The sequence below is a fragment of the Drosophila teissieri genome, chromosome 3R (genome assembly GCF_016746235.2).
Source record: "Drosophila teissieri strain GT53w chromosome 3R, Prin_Dtei_1.1, whole genome shotgun sequence".
NCBI lineage: Eukaryota > Metazoa > Arthropoda > Insecta > Diptera > Drosophilidae > Drosophila > Drosophila teissieri.
Window position 1 is genome coordinate 11,873,540 of NC_053032.1, and position 22,502 is coordinate 11,896,041.

General features: G+C 43.1%; 2 protein-coding genes across 2 annotated transcripts in view; both read left to right on the plus strand.

Annotated features, from left to right (window-relative positions):
* LOC122621105 (Down syndrome cell adhesion molecule-like protein Dscam2) overlaps window positions 1–3,942 on the plus strand; it is a 31,347-nt gene extending 27,405 nt beyond the window's left edge. Inside the window, exons 29-34 of the mRNA XM_043798858.1 lie at window positions 184–347; window positions 1,091–1,339; window positions 1,526–1,753; window positions 1,888–2,161; window positions 2,470–2,733; window positions 2,892–3,942. Coding sequence (XP_043654793.1) covers window positions 184–347; window positions 1,091–1,339; window positions 1,526–1,753; window positions 1,888–2,161; window positions 2,470–2,733; window positions 2,892–2,943 — 1,231 coding nt within the window. The 3' untranslated portion in view covers window positions 2,944–3,942. The remainder of the gene's footprint in view (window positions 1–183; window positions 348–1,090; window positions 1,340–1,525; window positions 1,754–1,887; window positions 2,162–2,469; window positions 2,734–2,891) is intronic.
* A 17,589-nt stretch (window positions 3,943–21,531) lies between these two features.
* Window positions 21,532–22,502, plus strand: LOC122620690. Its single transcript, XM_043798285.1, has 2 exons — window positions 21,532–22,121; window positions 22,189–22,502. Exon 1 carries the CDS (start codon window positions 21,600–21,602, stop codon window positions 21,894–21,896), a length of 297 nt encoding a protein of 98 aa, XP_043654220.1. The 5' UTR covers window positions 21,532–21,599; the 3' UTR covers window positions 21,897–22,121; window positions 22,189–22,502.

Genomic DNA, 22,502 nt, shown 5'->3' on the forward strand with positions numbered 1-22,502 from the left:
GTTAGTCAGTAAAGCTAGTTCAATAGGATTATAAATAAATCTACGAGTTTATCATTTAGTTAACCAATTTATTCTACCCTGAAGCTTTTGAATTATAAATAGCGAAACCGGATAAGAGGAGGGGATCCCCATCTTTCAATTAGGTCGAAATGGAGTCAAATTTCTCTTCCTTACTCCTTTCAGAGCTCTGACCATCAAACATCGACGCACTCTTTGCGGACCCATCGCCGAGGGCTACGAGTCCAGGACTTTGCCCGGCGACTACAAGGAGGACCACGAAAATCGGCGGAATCAGCAGGTGTACAGTGCCTCGCCTGTTAAAACCGTGGACAAGGGAAACGAGTCGGGTAAGTCGATTGAGTCAGGAAACGTATCTATAGGTGCGAAACGGGGTTTGTACTCAAGGATGGCAATTAAACCAACCACCTGCTACACACATAAAAATAAACAAAACAAGAGAGAACGCTATAGTCGAGTTCCCCGACTATCTGATACCCGTTACTCAGCTAGTGGAATAGCGAAGGAGAGTCTTCAGCACTGACAGTTTTTGGCGGTTTGTGGGCGTTAGAGTGGGCGTGGCAAAAAGTTTTTTGGCAAATCGATAGAAATTTACAAGACTAATACAAAAATGAAAAAATATCAAAACATTTTTTAAAAGTGTGGGCGTGGCAGTTATGGGCGGTTTGTGGGCGTTAGAGTAGGCGTGGCAACATGAATCGACAAACTTGCGCTGCGTCTATGTCTCTGGAGTCTGTATGCTTAGTCTCAACTTTCTACCTTTTGTAGTTCCTGAGATCTCGACGTTCATACGGACGGACAGACAGACGGACGGACAGACGGACATGGCCAGATCGACTCGGCTATTGATCCTGATCAAGAATATATATACTTTATATGGTCGGAAACGCTTCCTTCTGCCTCTTACATACTTTTCAACGAATCTAGTATACCCTTTTACTCTACGAGTAACGGGTATAAATAGGAAATCGCCTTTTGAGGCAGTAAATGTTATCGGAACTGTATATTTTCAAAATAATCCATCTTCTCAGAGTGCACTATAAAATCCTATTTGCTTGCGTGTCTCACCTAGAAATGTACGAGATTTCACCCTACGCCACCTTCAGCGTGAATGGCGGACGGACAGGAGCTCCTGCCAAGACGCCCACACGTGCCGTCGCGGCCCAAACGCCCCTCGATTACACCATGAAATTCAAAACCTTCGGGCACCCGGAGGGGGAGAACTTGAACGCCACCGCCTACCCACTTTTGCCCAGCTCGGGATTCGGACACGTGAAGAGCAAGTCCAGCTGGCACAAGCAGCGCTATTACAACACGGAAGGTGAGTGGAATCGGAAATCTAAAATCATTTGACTTTAATTGAGGGACATGATTGACTACACGACATCACTACCAAGTACGATCAACATTTATAATGCAGCTTAGAGAGTCGGCAAATATTAGGAAGCAATTTAACTAGTAATGTAATCAATGCATAAACACTGTTGCGCTTTCTTGTAAATTTAAGATGAGTCTACGCTGAGCAAATCGATGACCATAGTGGCCGGTTCGCAGGCAGGACACTCGAAGAAATCCAACGGAGGACGGAGCGCCAAGAGCAGCGCTGCCTGCAGCGGAGTGGTGGCCGGATCGGAGTCGGACACGAGCATCAGTCCCAGCACCGAGTTCTCCAACATGCCCACCTACCGGGTGCCCTGCAAGTCATCGCGCAGCAGCGACGGACGAGCGGTCGTGGGTGCGTATACGTAATTTTGGACACACATATGAATTCAGGTTGCAGTGGCAACATTATTTGACCAATGAAACAGTTAATATTCATAGTTAATATAATATTTTTACATATTTTAAATTTTTCCTGTAACTTTGTAGATATGTTCCGACCCGATTCCAGCACCGAGTCCAACAATGACCAGGGCTCGCCGGCGCCCGAGCGTCGCCACAACACCCCGCGCCACGTCCTGGGAATGGGCATGGCCATGGGCTTGGGTGGTGGTGGAGGCGGAGGCGGAGGGGGCGTTGGTGGGGGCAGCGGTCCGGCCGAGAAGCGGAGTGCCGGACAGCGCAGCCGGAAGCACGGGAGCGCGGCACAGCAGCCCAGCAACCAAACGTTGGAGCGAAGAAAGTGCCCTGGTAGTAGCAACAGGTAGTTCAGGTACCTAAACCCTAACCAATCCAAATTAAATTAGCGAAATGAAAAACAATCGAGATGTGTAGTTGCTAAGTAAGGCAAGATATTTACTTGGGCATCTAATAAATGCAATGGAATTTATATAATTAAATTATATTAGCCAAGCATAGGGTTTGCGAAATTCTCTAGGCTCCATATTAAATTTACATTTACAATAATGATTTGGTTTCAAGTAAATGTCTTGCCTGCTGAAGATTAGACTAGCAAACAAGACGCTCACTCGATCCTAGACTCATGAACATGCATTCTTCGACCCTCTGTAGTTTAGACAGTGAGGTCGATGCGGAGACCGCCGCCTCTTTGGCAGCCTCCATAGCCGCGATGGCGGGGTCGGGGGCGGGGGCGGACCTTTCCGGTGGATTTCGCCCGCCCGCAGGATTCCACGATGGCCGGGAGCCGGGCGACCACAGCGACTGCGAGCGGGAACAGCGGGCGCTGGACCTGGAGGTGCAGCGCGTGATGGAGAGCACCGGGGACGCTCAGCTGGCCAAGATGGACCGCGAGGAGTTGACCTCACTGTTGGCAAGGTAACGTATAAGACGCTTTGAATTTACAATGCCGCCCAAAAGTGCTTGACCGTAGCTTGTGTTGCATGCCTGTAGCGTCTACCTACCCCGAACTTGAACTTGAACTTGTTCTTGATCTTGAACTTGAGCCAATACTAACCAGTACTGCGAACCTCTAGGTATCACGAGAAGAAGGAGCAGGAGCGCCAAGAATACACGATACACGTATAATAGTTCTCACTGTACATGGCAGTGCCACTCAGAAAAATACACACACGATGACATACGAAATGTGGCATTTAAATGCATTTAGCTAAGAACTTAAGCGTTGTTCAATAAGTGTACACTATTACCACGTTTATGAGGCTGGCATGTTGCAAATACGAAACTGTAAATAGTTAATAAAGTGATGATGAATGATTATTAGGAATGATTAGAAAAACGAAGCATTTTAACCAGTAGGTTTGACCCACTTTATTGTTCTTTAAATACCAGCAAGTTATATATATAATTATGTAATAATTATGATTTGTTGCCAAATTAGAAATGTCATAAAAAAAGTCACAACTAATTTATAGGCACACAAAATCGTGTCTAATTCGATTTAATGCAAGAAGGTCAAGCGCATAAACGTGGTGTATAAATAGTATTAATTAGTCTGTAAGATGGCACCCAAAGTTCTTGCACACTCGATCGAGCAAATTAAAGACTATATCTAGAGACTATATCTATAGAGATCCAACTGACTATTGATTACTGATGCTCCCAACTGATGTTGCCAGCGATTTCTATTGATATTAAAACTGATAATCGTTGCGAGACGAGTTGAACTGTATCTGCTAGCTAGTAAAAGTACCAATATACATACATATATACACACGCATATATTTAATTCAATTTGTTGTGATAAATTAAATTGTTCTGAAGTACGCGTTGATGCAAAAAACATGTCAGGTTAATGAACTGCATAACTTGATTTACACTTTCGCAGCACTCATAAATGCCGGCTATTTAATCGATGTCGTTTGGTTTTTTCGAGAGACCTTTTCATTCATTTGTACAATTGACAAAAATCTATTACTGCATTTATTGGAAAAGTAATAATTATGGAATTTAATTAAAAGTAGATAATCAACAATTAAATTGTATTGCTACCATAGGTAAAATATATACATACGAAATACACCTAAATTAATATACATGCGGAGATGAAGTGCGGCAGAGAGCGAAAACCAGTACGCAAATTAATTAAATAAAAGAAGTGTAAAAATAAACAAAATCAAACTGTGGTAATTTCATTAAAAACCAAATTTGCCAATGCCAGCCGGCTGTTGGGCAAAAATGCTCCACTTATCTGGTCAGTATTCTATTTCCTCTCCCCGGTTCAGAGCTGTGCAAATATTTATGCAAGCAAATGAGAGCAAACCAAATCAATCAAATACAGTGCAGTCCAACCACAAGCCAGTGGTCGCCATCCAGACAAACTCCGCCATTCCAATCCATTCCATTCTATTCCACTCCACTCTATTCCATTCCATCCCGCCCCAAGCCCCACTGGGAGATGCAATATACACGGCTGGCGAGGGAGAACGCACGTCATTTAGGCAATCAGTGGAAGTTGGAGTTGGCGCTGGCCGCCGCAATGTGGCTTCAATTTCACTAGGTAAACTCAACCACAAGATGCCTTTGACACACAGACACACCAATACCGCCCAGCGCGCACACAGATGCACTGCAAAAAAGGCTTGCATAAAAGGACACTCAATTAAGCTGTGGCCACACTCGATCATGGACGACAGAAAACTATTAGAAAAGAAAACTTTCTATTGTTTTTTCAGAAATAAAGTAAGTACGGAAGATAGATCTCGATTTTTTTAAGTGAAGAACATATATGATAGAATAATTTCTGAACTTTTAAGACTAATAATCGACAAGAGGTCTGGCTCGTTTTTTACGGTGCACACACTCACTCAGAGAGATATTAAACATGCATGGCAGGCTGCTGCACTGTTTACCATCTGTTTGTTGCCGACCTGAAACTTTGTCAATTTTCACAAATGTTTTCAAACTTTTTTGAAGTCATGTCAGTAAGGTAACATCCAAGATGTGTGACTGTGGGTGTGTCATGGAAATACGAGATAGTTCGGGGCACATGATACAGAGGTGAAACATCAATGCTTGCATCGGATGTTGCGTATACGCATCGGTGGTACTTAACAATGAAAACGAGACTTTCAGGCGCAGGCCATTCAAATTAGTTTAGGGAAAGCTCTGGGCTTAGCTAAGTATCAGTTTACAACACTCAACACTTTACAACACTTTACAACACTCTTCTTACATAATAGTAAACATTTTAAATATGAGAAATGGATATAGGCATTTAATTATTACAGCTTAGGAATCAATGCAAATTGAAAAATTTGACAAATAGGCTTTAATAGCATTCAGGAATGGGTTGCCAGGCAAATGCTCATTGTTGAAGTTACCGAACAGCCGAGTTTAAATAGGAACGGTTCTATTCATGCCAGTGATATTTGTTCCCCAACGAAATCCAACCAATTAACTCGATGCCTAGATTGTTAAATCTAAGCCAAGCGCAAAACTTCTGCTAATTAGCATACGGCCAATCCCAAAGCTTGCAGTTCACGTATCGAACTGGTTATAGAGTCCACACATTTTGGAGGCGTGTGTATTTGGATAGGCAAAGTTTTCGGAGCTCCCCATGCCTTACAAGAACTTTCGTAATCAAAGCAGAAATGGAGTGCATGTTGTGCCATTGTGCAATCCTGCTTTTCTGCTCTGTTGCTATTAATTATGGCAAGGCCCTACGCTCTGTGGCTTCGATTGCCATCTAATTACGCATGAAAACACACGGCTCTGCAGTAAGGAGTACACTCTGAGTGCAATCTAGAATATTCTAATTTATACTGGAAACAGGATGTTTGACATTTTATATTTGATAAAAGCATAAGGAAGTGTAATAAAATAAACGCACATTTTTAAAACTTTTAAAATATTTCAAAGACTATAGTATTTCTAGAAATCCCTATTCTTGTGCAAGCAGAATATTCAAATATTCAACGTCCCTAGTTAGGAACATTTAAATTGGGCACCTTTTTCTATAACCTTATGTATTCTATTAAATGCAGTACTTTTATCAAAGCTCGATTTTGTTTTACGTGTAGAGCGGTATTCCACTCTGCTAGTTGAAAGTTGAAGTGCACTTAAGGCACATGCAAGTTTTATTACGCTCTTGCTTCATTTGCAACCGAATGCGAAAATCCCCAAAAATCGATTTGGCAACCGCAATCCTGAGAGTCACTTTGCGTTTGTCGTATTTAGGCTTAACGCTGACATGATTCTCGATTCCCGTCGAGCGAACTCGGAAACCTTCTGGCCGTGTCCTTATGCGTCGCTGGCTGAGGACTTGGCCAAAATCGATTTCAATTAGTTAAAGCTGCAAGCCTGGCAAGTCTACAACAAATAAGCACAAAATTGCAAGGGGATAAATTTGAGCAGCAAACACAATGGAAGGCAATCAGATTGTGGGGGCGCCACCATCATCAACCCACAAGACCACAACAACAACGATAGCACACAGAGCAGATACACCAGCAGCAGCAACAACAAGGACAATAATGCAATTTAAGCAAATTCAAAACCGAAAATTGCAAGAGGTTAGTAGTACAAGCGGCCCACTTGCTCCCATGTAGTTGTAATGCACACAGGAAGCACCCACACTGCAACGCACTCGCCGGATACACATGCACTTGGAGAAACATTTCCATTACCAATCCGCATCAAATTAACTTAAAACATTATTTCAGACTTTAAAAATGGTTCTTGCATTTAATAGTTTTGTGTATCTAAAACTTTTGAACTGCTTTCTTCATGGCATTCAAATTATGTTCTGTTTTGGTTCAGTGTACAGGACCCAAGCTGGGCACACAAAAGCAGGATGCTAGGCAACCGTACTCCTGATGCACTTGCATTTAATAATGACCTCGATAGCCCGGCCTTCGGTCTTCGGCACTCAGAAAACACGGGAGTGTTGTTTTGAACGGGATTTTCGATAATCGAAGTAAAATAAATATAAATCCACCTGAACACTTTAAAAATAAAGCCCATTGACAGTTTTCATAAATTTGTAAGTGCACACATAGTAGGTTGGTTTTTTGTTGTGTGTATGCCCGAGATAGTCCAGTTCGGCTGTCCTTCTGGACGCAGGGCATTATCTACAAATGCCGGGCAAATGCAAATGTCCTTTGATGCATTTGCACATGACGCCCAACTGTGTGACCCCTACCATCGCTCCTTTAATCCCCACTCCCCATCGAGTGCGTAGATTGAAATGCGGCCTGCTGTTGACCAGTGCCTTTAATTAAAATTCTCAAATTACTAAAGGTAAACCCAGTGCACGTCTTGTCATAAATTGCTGCAACTGTTTTAATACGAAATGACAGGGCATTTCGTAGCATGTGGCTGGCCGACGACATCCTGTTGATTTATGCCCGAAAGAAATTGCAAAATACATAGCCATACGACAGCACTGACTGTCTGCTGACTAACCATAAATATTATTCGAGCTTCGAACATATTCAATGTGCCCCCCAGCCGTCGAAATGGAATTCACTCAGAGCAAATGCAGGCATTCAAACGCATTCCATGGTAATTGCATAATGAATTTAAGCATGTTTAGTGCAAAAAACTATTTGAAAGTAGTAATCTGAAAGGGCCACAATGTTTTTTTAATTGCATTAGTAACACCGAGTAGTACGAATTCCCAAGCGGTTTGAATGGTAGCATTTGCCGCAATTGTTCAAGTTAATTTTGGTCCCTTAAAGCGGTTAATATTGTTACTGTTAACTTTGTTGCTGAACCATTGTTGAATGCATTTCCATTCGCTGGACAGCAAATGAGTCCCTTTCAAGGCAGCCAGCAGCGCCCAGTCGTCCAGCCAAAGCTAACCCAACGTAATGAGCCGACGTGGACCGTGGGATCGGGACATGGTGCGAAATGAGAATCAGAACCGGATTCGGATTCAGAATCAGAAGCTCCCGCCACAGAGACCGCCACAACCGCCGCCACAGAAATGCCAAACAGCTGCTGCCAAAGGCACTTGATGGTGCATTCTGGGGATATGGGATGGCAGTGGTGCTGCTGGTGGAGCTGGTGGAGATGGAGCACCACGAACCAAAGAGTTGACTGCCTGTGTGCATCCTTTACAAAGACAGGGCATAAAAAATGCAAAGAAGTGTTACAAATACAAACAGTCAGGGGAGCCAGACGACCAGACAAACATACAGACGGCGGTTAGAGGGACGCACAGCCAAGTGCAATTCATGTGGGACTCACTTAAATAAAGTGCTTTTGCATTGCCTGCCTGACTGCCGACTGCCTCACTGCCTGACTGGCTGACTGGCTGTCGGGATGCGGATGCGGATGCGGATACGAATGCGAGTGCGAGGCAAAAGCGAATGCGAATGGGAATGCCGGATGCTGCCGCTCCCTGATTATTTGAATTATCACAGGTTTATCCACCCACAGCGAGCAACATGTGCGGTGTTGGATTCATTATAATTCCTGCCACCGTTCAACTATTTAACACAAAAGCCTTTGTCGCACTGGTTTGGTCCTCGTTTAAGCATTCAATGGAATTAAACTGTTGCAAGTGGCACAGAAAAAATGGGGATGCGACCCAGGGGCGTTCGGAGTGAAACTGCTTTGGAGTGCTTCAAAGTTGGTGCGTACATCATGACCAAACAGCATCAGATGCAGGAATGAATTGTTTTCTGAGGTAACCGAAATATAATAAATTATATTATATTGATTAACGTAAGCACAAAATAAATGTTTACCCCTGTTTAATAAAAAATATTAAATATATAAAGTACATCAATTTATAATTTGAAGTTTTGCAATACCTTGAATCACTTGCGCATACTACCATTGTTCACATGCGTGTACTTTTTCAGTGGAACTCTCTTGTCACCCCCAAACTAGGAATTGGTAATTTGTTCCAGATTTTTTACGTCCCTGAACTTTTCCCTTTATGTCCTGCACTTTTCACCCCTCCACTGAGACCATTGTTCTTGCTCATTCGAACGTTGATCGGTTCCCAGCTTCCAGCTCCCAGTTGCATGTGGGTTCGTCTTGTGTGCAGTTGTCATCGATGATGCCGCATCTGGGAGTCGTCTCGATTGCCTGTGGCGCATGGAAATCGATTCAACTGGGAGTAAAGCCAATTGACTGTACAGCGACTAATTCAACTTGAAAACATTTATGACGGCAGCTTAGAAACGGTTCATGAATGACTATGGGTTTAGTTATCCCCAAGAATTGTTCACAGTACTCCAAGTTTATTAGAAAAGGGCAAAAGGCTTGGGTTACTTTAGGTACTTACTTACTTTAGGTATATTTAAAGATAGACGTTTAAAGATAGATTCCAAAAATAAGAACTCTTGGCAAGAGTCCCATGCCGGGCCCTTTTATCCTCCTATCCACTCCATTAACTTAAATTTCATGAACGGTCTGGCGAACTATGCTTTTACCTTGCCCTTTAAAATCCCTAATTAATTTCGGTTCGATAAACAAGCTGCACAATGGGTGGAATGTTTTGTAAACGCCAGCTTGCCCCTTCCATATCGACCCTATCCTGCGGCGCTTTTGCAATCAATGTTATTATAATATTGCCCACAAAATCATTATCGAAAAAAATTGAACCTGTTTAATTAAAGCAGCACTAAATTAATAGACGGTTGCAGCAGCAGCAGCAGCTGCAGCAGCAAAATGTAAGAGGTAAGTGGCGCCGGAGGGAACGGCTTTGTAATCAGGTCAACAACTGCCCGGTAATTTGAAATGTGCATTAAGTCGGACGCCGGGGAATAAAGCAAACGGAGCGACTGAATGCGGCTAAAGATACAGATACACACGCAGTAGCAGATACAAATACGTAGTCAGTTATCGATAAGAGGGATATCCGGCAGATACACTTTCCAGCGAACATTTCTTATTTATTTACTTGGCCTAGCACATCTTGTTTTTATCAACAGGAATCGAAGGCACTCAGAAAAACTTTTCCTCCATCCCTTTCCCTTCGTCTTTTATCCAAAGATTTATATGAGATTAAATTTTGAATACTAGAATTCATTTATGTTGCCCCCATTGCTAATTGGATGATGATGCTTTCCTGCTAATATATAGTTCACAAATCAAAAATCAACAAGATAGTCGCTGTTTTTTGCTGTGAACGAATTTAGCAACAGCAGATAAAGCGATGGACGTATGTCCGCATAAAAAATTCACGAACGGAAATGAAAATTCATGGGAATAAAAATCTAATCAGAAAAAAATGCGAAACAAAGGGACACTCACTCACTCCGAGGGAAAAGCGGAGATCCCCGAAGAAGACCATCGAATAAAGATGGCGCAGTGGAAACAGGAAAATAACTTGAAAGGCACTTTTTGCGCTTGAGTGCTGTTGCAAAGCGTGTCGCAGGCCACCGGAAACGGAAATTCACAGCCGGGCCCAGGACTCCGGCTACTTACTCCGCCGGACGAGTGGACCTAGGGAAGGTCGGTCGCACAGACGGACGGACGGACGGACGGACGGACGGAGGGACGGACGGACGGACGGACGGAGGGACGGAGGGATGGAGGGGCAAAGTCCCATGTCAATAGATAGCGACTGCCAAAGAAATACAACGGAGGCAAAAGTGAAAAAAAAGTGTTGTCAAAGGCAGAAATGCAAATTCCAAGAAATTGAGAACGAGTCGCAATGTTTTTAAAAGCTGAAAAAGCTAAATGCAGAAGGCCTTTGTACAAAATGTTCTTCAAGGGACTGCCCCTTCTGCAGGCTCCGATTATCCCCAACGTTCTGAAGAGTCCTCATTTCATTACATGCTAATAATATGCATGAAATATGCATGCAATTACTCAAGCATTATTCGCAAGCCAAGTCGGGCTGTACAAAAACAAAAACGCTTAAGTGGGATGCAAAAGCCGGAGGACAATTATTCCGTTAATTGCCAAAGCTCACCCTGAATTTCGCATCTCAAATTGACAACTTCTGGCTGCAACCGAAAGGCACTGGCCACAGTCACTGCCACACGCTGTCATTCAGACCCAGAGACGTTGTCTTGATTTGCATAACCGTCCTGGCTCCGTCGAGCGGAGATTTGCAGGTCAATGCGGTTGGCCGGTTCAGCTGCAGAGTGCAGCTGATTAATGCAGCTCCCCTGCCGGGCTTTAATTAGTCTAATTAAACGTTCGACCCACCTGGTCGAGAGGCTGCGGTCAGCAAGTGCACGGCCGAAGGTGCAAAGCTGTGCGGAATGCGCATGCAACTGGAAAATATTGGGTGCACGTCTTAATTGAGGATGCAGCAAGAGTCGCATAAGCATACTGTTATGCATTTACAATTCACTCCGTTCTTCAACAATGAGCGGTGTGCAAAGGTAGAAATGCTATACCTGTTTGCATACTTTTTTGTACTTCTTTAAATTATAAGGAAAAGAAAGGCAAGGCTTTTTTCGCATACTTGTAATTCTAGTTAAAATTGCACCATTTTCAGTAGCCTTTCAGTTCAAGGTAATAACTTAAAGCTTATGACCCATTTCCGAGGTGTGCCTACCTGAGCTAATCATATATAGCCAACTGCTTCAAGACAGCTTACGATTGCCACTTATTTATTCCATTGGATTTCCCTGCCAGGAAGCAGGATGCAAGGAGCGCGCTAGCAAACTGTCAATTGGCCTCAATCAAATCGCAGCATTAAAATCGCATTAATGGCGCCAGCAAATCTGTGAAGATTGTCAGTCAGTCTGCCATAACGCAACTATTTTTCACGCGACTAACCCAATGGGGCCAAGTCGATGCAGCGGGGCGTTAACGATAAAATGATTAGCTGCCGCAGCACCTCGCCGCACCACCCAACCACCAAACCACTCAACCAGCGAGTCCCCCAGCCACCCAACCACCCAACCACCCAGCCAACCAGCCAGCCAACCAGCCAGCCAACCACCCCTTTCGCAGTCATCAATGTGGGTCGTTGGAGAAGACAAGTTGTTAAGTAGCTGGGCGTTTGCACAGAAAAAAACAAATGAAACTTAATGAACTTTGGCGGAGGGAGGGCGGTTGTTCGGTTGGGGTGGTGATAGGGTTGGGTTGGGTTGGGGCTGTGGCTGAGTGGCTGGGTTGTGGCTGCTGGCTAAACAAAATTGACGCCAGCGAAATTCATCCGAACAAATGGCAGGCACTTTGCAGTGGCAGCACATAAGCTCCATCCAGTAAATTGATGCAAGAACTCGACCCACCAGCGAGTTTCAAAAGCATAGAGCACGCGTACACTCTAAGTAAGAACCAACATAAAAAAATAAGAAAACTGCGAGTAAGTAAACAAAATTGACAACTTATCTGAGATTCTATAAAAATAACGATGAATTTCACATACTTGCACGTACCCGCAAAAGGGTAGACTTCTTTCATACATTGTATTCCCCAATTAATATTAATACGATAATAAATTTATATTTATAGTGTACTGTAAACGCATCTTTACAATATTTTTAAATGATCTCAAATAATTGAATTATCTACAGATTTTAAATCATATTTCCCGGGCTTCTCTCCAATATGTCGTAGTTTTTCTCTGTGCGTAGGGAGCAGTCGTAATGGCTGCAATAACCGCAACCGAATAAAATTCAATCTGTGGAATGCTCTGCGCTCTTGCATTTTCTGCTGACAATCTGCAAACATAAGTGCAGCACAGCCAGCCAGTCGCTTCAGCCTTAGCATCAGCATCAGCAGCAGCACCATCATCCGCATCAGCATCAGCATCAGTTGTACCATGAAGTTAAAAAGCACTCAACGCGTGCAGGAGCATCTCGTATGTAACTACTCGGAAATGGCCAAAGACATAGTCCCAGCATTCGGCATCGGCATCGGGATCGGCATCTGGGTGCCCTTGCCCCACCTCGTAACCGACAACTCCCAACTCCCAACTCCCTAGTGCATGTCACCCATTTTTCTATCCCGCAGACAGCAGAGAGTTTCCAGCGCCATTTGCGCCATGCACTGCATCAGCATCAGCGCATTATTGGATGATTTATTGACGTCGATATGCTTAGTTGAGCAGTGTGCAGCAGCCATTTTGAGAGTGTGTGCGTGCGAGTCGCAGACACACAAACCAAAAAGCATAGGCTAACCGGTGGAGGGCAACACGACTATCAGATACCCAGACTTATAATGGAAACCGAGATATTGCAACATTTTAGGTAAATAAATAAATGCAATAAAATAAATGATCATGATACAAAATGAAATAGAGTTTCCAGTAGCATCTGACCAGATTCGTACAGATTCATATTTTAGAGAATAGTAAGGGACTCTTTCCAGATCTTTATACACATATCCCCGAGGCTACCCATTCCTAAGAAACGCACAAACACGACGCTACATTAGCCTCATTAGAGGAATGCATCGGGGTCACCATCGCATGAAACTACAAGGACACAGTCTCTCAATGTAACGTCTCCTCCGCTCGTTTCGATCCTGTTGGTATTTTATTTAGAGTTCTCGTTTTGTCAGCTCTCAGCGAGCATATGGGTTGAATGTTCGATTGGAATATGCCACATTAAAGATTGGGCACGCGCTGCGCCGCAAATTGCATTTCGTTGAGGATGGCAAAATCATCCAACTATGCATATGCGTTCGAATATTTTTGGCCACGACCGCCGGCGGCGATAACGCTTAGATATATTTACGAAAAATAGATTTACACTTATGTATACTGGCGTTAGTGAAGCCAATGCATTTTGCTGGCAGTGCAAACTAATTGCATGCGAGGTTGGATAAATGGGCATTTGGCCGACGATCAATAAGAGCCAAAGGGCTGGCAGTCGATTGCTTTATGCATGCGGAATGCTTGCGTCTTGCCGAGCTAAATGAAATACATTTTCCAGATGCTCCTGGCCAAAAGGAGCAGGACGATCCAGCACGACACACATCCGCTTGCCAAATATTTGCTTCCGTCAAATCAACAAATTCATACATTTTTGATGGCATTGCAAATGGAGCTTTGTGCCGGAGCTTGTGTGCCAGTGTGCTGTCAGCAAATTTCATTTCTTATTGTCAATCGAGGAGTGATATGCTTTTAGCAATAAGCAACAAACGGAAATGCACACTTGCGTTTCTGCAGCGGAAGCTGTCGCTGGAGCAGCGGAAGTGGATGCGGATGTGGGTGTAGGAGTGGATGTGGGTGTGGCAGTGGAAGTGGCTGGGAGTCGGCGAAATTCGTTGCCATTATTTATGCAACGCCAATTGTGCAGCGGGGCATTTGGCCCATCTAACTTTCGTCTATTTATAGCGGATTTGGGGAATAAAGGCCATTCTGGTCTATAAAGAGCTTTTGGTAAATATTTAAAAGTGTAAACTAACAACGGCAGTCATCATTAAATTGGGCATAACTCACTACTTAAATAACATTTAAGTGCACACTTTCAAAATGCCTACAAAAGACATCAGGCGAAGTTAAATTTTTTCGCTTCATTGCCTCCTAATGAACAAAATCGCATTAGCTGCAACAATGGTGGATATGAATTATTGTTACAATGGAATAAAAGCGCTGTGCAACGCAACAAATTGCAGCCCATTGTTCGGTGAAGTCAGTTCAGTAATTGCCAAGCAAATTAAATAACTCAATTTGCTTTTAGAGCTGGTCAATGAATTGGATTTGTATTTTATTTAAATGCAGTACTGCAAAGCGAGCAGGACAGGACCTACTAAGGACCAAGTGGCCAAAGGCACCCAAAGGCACCCGGGGAAAATTGGAAAAAGCACTCACGCTGATTGCGTTACTTAAGTTGCCTAGAAGAAAACGGCAGGAAAGTCGGACTGCAAGGACGTCTGATTTATCGTCTACGAACAAAACGTGAGATACTTGCCACTCGGCATTGACAGAATCTATACAGAAGTACGAGTGTTTGCTGCAAAGACAATCAAAGTTAGCACGTGTCGTAAATACGTTTATATACCCAACAAAAACGAGCATTAGTATGTGCATATTTATGTGGGCCACAGCACTTAAATCGGTTCGCTTTCCAGGCGAATATGTGACACGTTCTGGGCCAAAGTTTAATTGAAAAACATCGTTCAAATGCACGTAGAGCAGCTGATGGTAAAAGTTTGTGCTCCGAAAGGATTCGATTGAGTCCTTATTAAGCAAACATTTACTCTGATCAAAGGAAGTTTTCCCAGGGCAAGTATTTAGGTATTACCTTATTTTTATTTAATCGAAACATATATAACATTTAAAGTGGAGCTGTTCCGATACTCTTAAATTTGTTGAATTAACACTTTTTGTATATTCGCACTAACCATTTGCAATACATATTTTCCTTTCTTTCTAATTATAGTGGTTGATACTATTTCGCAAACTTTGCTTCGAGGCCCTAGGGGCTTTTTAAAAATAAAAGTACAAATTGTGTGGGAACATTTCAGCATCCATTTGGTTTTATTGATGCTCAAGTCCCTGGGTTACTTCTCTACTCCCAGTGGTGTATATCCTTGTAACCCGCATGAAAACAGATGCCTATTCCCATATCCCATATCGCACCGATTTGTAAAACCCGACACCTTCATGCCAGGAGCATGTCGCTTGTAGTCGTGGTTGTTGCCATTGTTGTAGCTCATCCTGGAAGACAAATAACATTTTCCGCCTTTCAAGATTTCATAACGCTTCAATAAACCCAAATGCCCCGCTGCCACCGAAGGTTTTCCTGGTTTCTCGTTAGCAAATGTCGTGGGTTGCGTGTGTTTTTCGGGTCTTGTTAGTTTAATGGTTTGATTCATGTGGCGTCTGTTCGATGGGGGAATTCCCATCCCGCTCTCGCTGTCAGTGCAAATAAAACTCCTCAAAGTTGGTCATAATGAGGCGCCCAGGTCCCAACACTTCAAGCACAAAAACGCAATTAAACTTGGGCCAAGCGAAGCAGCCGAAGTAAACTTTCCAGCAAATTGACAGCTAATTAATTTGCCAATGATCTTAAGGTTATGCCAAGGAGGCAGGACGGACCCGGACCAGGACACCTGCGAAACAGACTGACTTATTTGCAAATTGGGCACTTAAGTGTCCTGGGAGGATGCGCTTTATGACAGCGACAATTGAAGCTAATTAAGCGGGATTATGCAGCCGGCTCGTTGAAAACGCTCTGCTCGAAAATAAATGAAATTCGTGAGTTGTTTGCCGAGCGTAAATTCCAGCATTAACAGGCTCATTGCCCAGCGAATGGCTGCCGGACACAAGCCAGGAATACGAGTATCATGGATTTTGGCAGCGGAAATAATGGATGGGGAACCGAGAGACTTCTCCGCACAATTTACGAGTCGTCGGGTGTAATAAATTAGCCAAACTTGTTACGCAAACTGAAAATGCCAATAAAAAATGCGTTGCGAAAAACAGAGGCTAATAAATTATTGAACTCCACCCCCGGTTGCCAAATTCAACTGGGAGTTTTTTGGCGGCGATTTCAAGGAGGAATTACACTTGTCCAAGAAAAAGAGAACAAATGCGATTTAAGACGGCAGATAACTTTGTTTTTATTCTACAAAAATCAATAGGTATTGTATTTTCATTCGATAACACTTTGTATTCTCAAACTGACATTTAGTGTATTCATAAATTATTTATAAAATACTAAGCCTGGATTAAATTTGGTGCAAAACCCAACTATTAGTCTAATGAAAACATACAAAGCTGCACCCGGCCACGGCAAAACCGAGATCCAATCAGTTTAATTAAGGCCTGGATTACTCTGTAACCATTGAACTATTCAGAGCGCACATTGCATTAGTTTTATTTGCACTGCGCTTAAAAACGCACTGCGCTCGAAGAGCAAATCAATTGAATTGGCGCAATGTTGCCAAGCAACTTTGACTGCAAAATCAGGATAAAAGGTGCAGCAGCAGGAAAAGGAGCAAAGCAGCTGCAGCACAAGGATCCCATTGTTGCGCACAAACTTTAAAAACTTTTCTAGTGCCCATCCGACTTTATTCACTCACTCAGCTCGCCCAAGCCCTCCAGTTGGCTTCGAGTGGCTTTTGGGTGACTTTAATCTACTTCAGTTCAGGCAGACAGACATACAGACATACAGACATAATCATTCCGCATATTCAACGGGCGGGAACTTATGGGCCATGGTTTACATTGAAACTCAAATCAAAGTTGCTCGATGTGCTATTTGCATTTGAAATGCATTTTGCTGGCTCTCATTTGATTTAACAATTTGGTTTTCCCCCTTTTGGCCAGCACTTAGGTTTCGTTAAGCCATAAAAGTTGGGCAGTCTCTTTGGCTTTTGAAAGGTCTGAATTTGCTAACCCAGAAGCCTACTCTAAGTCGCCAAATTTGTAATATGCTTTTACCTTCTAAAAGCACATTCGCCGGTGTTCTTTTCTGTATCTAAGACCAAATTTGTATCAAGGCTTTAGTCTCATCTGCTGACATCTGAAAACCCACATTAAAAATATATTTTCAATTTATTGCGAAGTAATTAGGATTTCAGTAACTAAAGGTTGTACTTCTAAAACAGAAGATATGTTTAAACTAAGCGATAGATGCGTTAAGGTAAACAAAATAACTTGGAACTCTTTGATTACGTTAGCATAGGGATTAAGGATTAAGTAATTTTTCACAAGGCTGACTAAAAATATTTGTCTACTAAGAAAAATCATAATCACCATGGGAAAAGCAAACCTTGCCATTTTCATTTGCAGCTCAAGTAAGTGCGCAAAGTTAAACAAACGGTGTTTCGAAATATAAATGAAAGGCGCTTTTAAGCAGCTTTATTCGAAATGGAAATAATTCCCTTCGGACATCTGTCGATATTCATTAATCCTTTTGGCCTCGATATCACGCAAGTCACACGACGAGATGATTGCATATGTTGCGTATACGCACTGTTGCCCCAGCAGGGAGTCGTAATTAAGTGCCCTAATGCACAGTAAAATCTGCTTTCAGCGCACACTTGCACACGTCACACACGAGTGGGATTTTTATTCAGTTAGGTATTAAAGGGGCCATAAACAATAAGTGAAACTGCAGCTGACAGCACGTAAATATTTATGAAATTTTCACAACAAACAAAATCTAACTAAGGCAAATAAATGCTTGCAGGCACAGCCGTATTATGAACTGCAATCGAATCCCTTACGCATACATACAAAGGGTGATGGGCGAGAATGAGGAGATGTTAGAGGACTTCGGGAAAATACGATTCGCAGAGAGGGCAGGACACGTGCCGCCTCGAGGACAATGTGACCGATATGCAAAAGTTCCGACCACAGCAGCGGCAAAGTTGAACGAAAGGATGTGCTGACATTGTCCAGAGACAGTTACCTGTGATATTTTGTGAAATTCCAAAGGAAAACACAGGACCAAACCGAGACAGCCCCAATATGCATCGGCCATTGGGCGATTGGAGATGGGAGATGGGAGCTTGGAGACTGGAGATTGGGTGGGCGGTTACCATCTAGACACACAGGCACACTCGTATAAACAGGATTATGTGTCTCGGGGGGTTATGTAAGTAAGCTTCCGTTGTAAATTGATTTTGTAGCAAAGCCGGACACACTGAGGGAAAATGAAAAGGATTTTATCCACTTATTGTTGCCAGGGGTCGTGCCTGGCCACCACCTGAAATGAAAACTACACAAGTTCGTTTGCACAACTGCCCAACTGCCCAGCTTCGTGCATACAGCTAAGGTCGCAGTCGTATGATTGGGGAATACGAATGATGTTATTTCACTTGTTCTCTTAAAATGTTGCAACTTCACTGAAAATGCTTATGGGAGTCTCAGCTAATTTTTATCCACGCTAAATAACTAGGCGATTATACTTTTAATTTACAAAAGAAGTTGATATCTTCATGACTCCAGCTGTTTATATATTACATTACAAATTCGGGTCGAGGAAAGGCGGTCCGAAGGTTGCATGAATGACTGATCTCCTGTGTGGAAATATTTTTAATTTTGGCATAGCTCTGATTTGATTGTGCCTCGTCGAGGCGAGTCTTGCTGTTCGTCCTGAGAATGTCCGTCCATTTTTTTGTACATTCTGCGGGCTGGAGACAATTTTTCGCTTTGTTCAGCTGACATTTGCCGGATGACTGAAGGACGGGTTGACTACGACTATCTCTATTCTGCCCTCTGTCAACGTCTATGCTTTTGATATTGATGTCCTTTGAAGTGTTTTCAATTAGTTTGCATTTCGCTTGTCGTTTCCTTCACTCCTTCACTTGGTTTCTTGCAGCGGTCTTCTTTTTGTGCCCGGTATTTGATGGTAAAAAGGTTGAATAAAATTGTATGCAAAAAAGGGTTGTGTCTTATTAAGTAGTTGGAAATTCAACATAGCAATACAATGGTAAAGTGAGGTATAGTTTTCTACAGGGCTAAACTTATGAATATAATTTTTTATGGAGAGGTCACGCAATCTCCTTTATTTATTTCTATGGTTTGTTTGGGCTTCACTACTAGAATGGACACGGTATCTAATAGTCTGTATGCTTGGTTACTTCCTCTTGTATTTGCGCAGAGGGCAAAAAGGCCCGGGACATATTAATAAAAGACAGACGGCCATGGGAATGTCCTGCGACCGTCTGCTAATTGAACGACGAGCGTCGGACTATCCAATCCTTCCAGGACTTGTCAGCTTTGCGCCAAATGAGTTTCAAAGGTAAACGGGGAGTGGAATGCCAGCAACTGGCAACTGGCAACTAGCAACTAGCGACTGCCAACTGCACAAACTGTCTACATGTGCCCCAAATTGGCGCTCAGTCGGATTAGCTGCTTTTTGCTACAATCTGCAACTGCTCTGTTTTTTCACCTTTTTGCTGCATTTTAGGGGCGCTGACAACTGCGAACAGGTGGCTGGCAAACATTTACGTAAAGTGTTCGTGCCATTACTGCCTTTGGGATGGTCATAAATATTTGCGCTGGCTAGTTCAGTGAGCATCTGTGTCGAGCGGATCTTTGACATGGCGCTGCATACGAATGTACGAATGTACGTACTATGGCATAAATTGGGAATGAGGGAAGGCTGTGCCACAGATAGCTTTTATTCAATTCTATTCCTCGCATTTCCGCTCTCCGCTCTCCGCCATCAGCATAATTTACTCGGACTTCCGTTCTGGCTCACTCAAACCCCAGCGTGCATATTTTATGCCTTTTATCATAATTTATGCGTTGATACGGCAAATGCATAAAATTAAATTCAATTCACATAGACACACTCGCCCATCCTTTTTGAGTTTTCCGAATGCATTCAATTTTGATTTAATGTAATTCCCAACGTGGCCCATCCCCTTCCAATGCAGTGACTATTTTTAGCTTAGAGCAAATGATGGCAGAAATTTGCATAAATTGCATTTAATGCTGGCTGCATATCGATATGAATGCCTCGGTGAGATCGGGTTATGCAAATCACACTCAGACGTGGCTGATTGGATAATTGTCGGTAATCAACGGCAAAGCGCTTTTCTAAGCTGTACGAATGTCTCACTAATGTGTCGACAAATTGATAAAAATGTGCCAGCTTCAATAAAATCGTTTCAACTTTCAGTTTGGGAATGGAAATATTGGTTTTTAATTCGGCTCTTCCACTATGAGCTTGAATCAAACGGCACTACAATATAGCATTGTATATTCTACGCCATAATGATGAACAAATGCTCCTTCTTAGAGGGAAACATTAAAATATATTTTAATTGAAAAGCTTACGCGTATAGAGTGGGGCGCCTTTCCAATTAAAAATTGGTGCATTAAATGAATATCCATTTTGGGCTTAGAATGCACGGGCTGTGAAATTTCTAAATTTGCAAGGCCTCTATCGGAGAACACATATTTTCAAATCCATACAAGGCAAAAAATTATTTAATTAAGAAGCACAAAGCCCCGGCGATTTCATCTCTAGCTCAATTCTTCCTCCTTGGCTCGTTTCATTGATTTCGTTCAGGCAATAAAAATTTATTACCAGCATACCCAATCCGGCTCATTCCACCTAGACTGAACCGTAAAAAACTTCAGCAGTGAAAAAATGAAAATGAAGACGGGGAGCCAGGACGAAAACTGATGATTTTATCACAGCCAGCAGTTTTTCAGCTTGAACTGTGGCAATGGCCTTTTATTCAATTTGCGCGCTTCATTCAAATTGTTCGCCGAGGGAAGTAGAGAGAGAAATGCAAAAGTTTTGGTCGCCTTTTGAACCTTTTGGCACTCGCCACCGTTGTATTATTGAGTCTGTAAATCGCCAAGCTTGTAGCCAGTTAAGCCGAACTACGGCCTGCTGCTTTAATTTCAATTTCACTGAAGGCAGCGAAATAAACGCAAGGCGAAAGCCGAAAAACGAAAAAAGTTAAGTCGGAGCGCCACGGGGCGCATAAAATGCGGCGTTAATTTGACAGGCAACGTCTGGGTGCATGGGCATGTGTGGAAAATAGCGAAAGTGTGGGGCGTCAAGGGGTTAAGAGTTGTCGCCGTTGGCCAAAAAAATAACAGCGTTAGCAACTTAACGCATCATGTGCCAAGCCTGCGATTGAATTCCCTAAACTTGGCCAACGGCAGGGAGATACTATAGCTTCCAGTCACTGGGAAAGATAATTAAAAATCGCATTGAAAGCTCATGTACGGTACATTTTAATAAACCTAACCAGAGTTAAGTTAAGTTTATACAGCTCACTTCAACGCACAGCTTTTTAAAATAATACCTTATTTAAATGAACAGACTGCTTTTCTATTTTAGGAATAATTGTTTCAGAATATTAGATGTTATATTTCGAGACCTGACAACCAACTGTATTTAGAGAGAGCTCAAAATTTACGTTCCCCCTAGTCGAACATGCCTCTCGTATACTTCGATCGCACGATTAACTCGCCGCAGGAGCTCATCCTGGCGGGATTGAAGGACGCCACCACAGGTACTTCCCTGCGCGATCTGGCCACCTTTGTGACGCGCAAGACGGGATTTCCGGGCGAAGTCTGCTTTAAGGTTATCGCGGAGGCCCTCGAGGAGGCCATGGCCTGCAAGACCATTCGCCAAGTGGGTGGACTCTTCTACGAGATACCGCCAAAACCACCTAGGCCACCTAAACCACCGAAACCGCCTCGTACGCCCGCCAGACGTCGGAAATGCTAAACAGCGCAACCAAAGACGGGGAATGACTGTTGCCATAATTAATTCATAATGCCGAGAGTATCCGCTCTAGTGGCCGAGAAGAGCTGAGCAAACACTTTATTAAAATTAAAATTTATCTAAATTGCGACAGCAAGCTATTCTATCCGCAAAGTACTTGAACAACTTCGCCCGCCTTCTTCTGACAATGACGAAAGGGTTGATGTGAATGCCAGCCCTACCCGCAAAGTAAAGTGTCTGCACCCAGTCCACATCATTTTCCCCTTTTCCATTCTTTTTACATTTTTTTCCAAAGGTGCACTCCTTGTTGCTGCTGCAACGTCTTGTGTCTGTCAAACGTCAGTCTTGGCGTTGTGGAGCGTTGAAATTGAAAGCTCCGCTCGCTTTATCTTTTGGCCAGGTGGGGCGAAGATGGAATAGAATGGGGGCCCTTGGCACGGCCCTTTGCATTCTCAATGTGTCACTTTGATTTATTATTTTCGACAGCCCTCCCCACGGAACTCCGCTTACAGGACTTGTGAGTCTAAGCAGCAACAGAAAAATACACCAGAAGCAAAAAATGGTTCTAACACAGTATATTTCACGTAAACAAAGATACTTGACGTGAGT

Bases quoted from the DNA above. Each gene is read 5' to 3' on its own strand.
- LOC122620690 (XM_043798285.1), top strand. From the start codon at position 21,600: ATGCCTCTCGTATACTTCGATCGCACGATTAACTCGCCGCAGGAGCTC.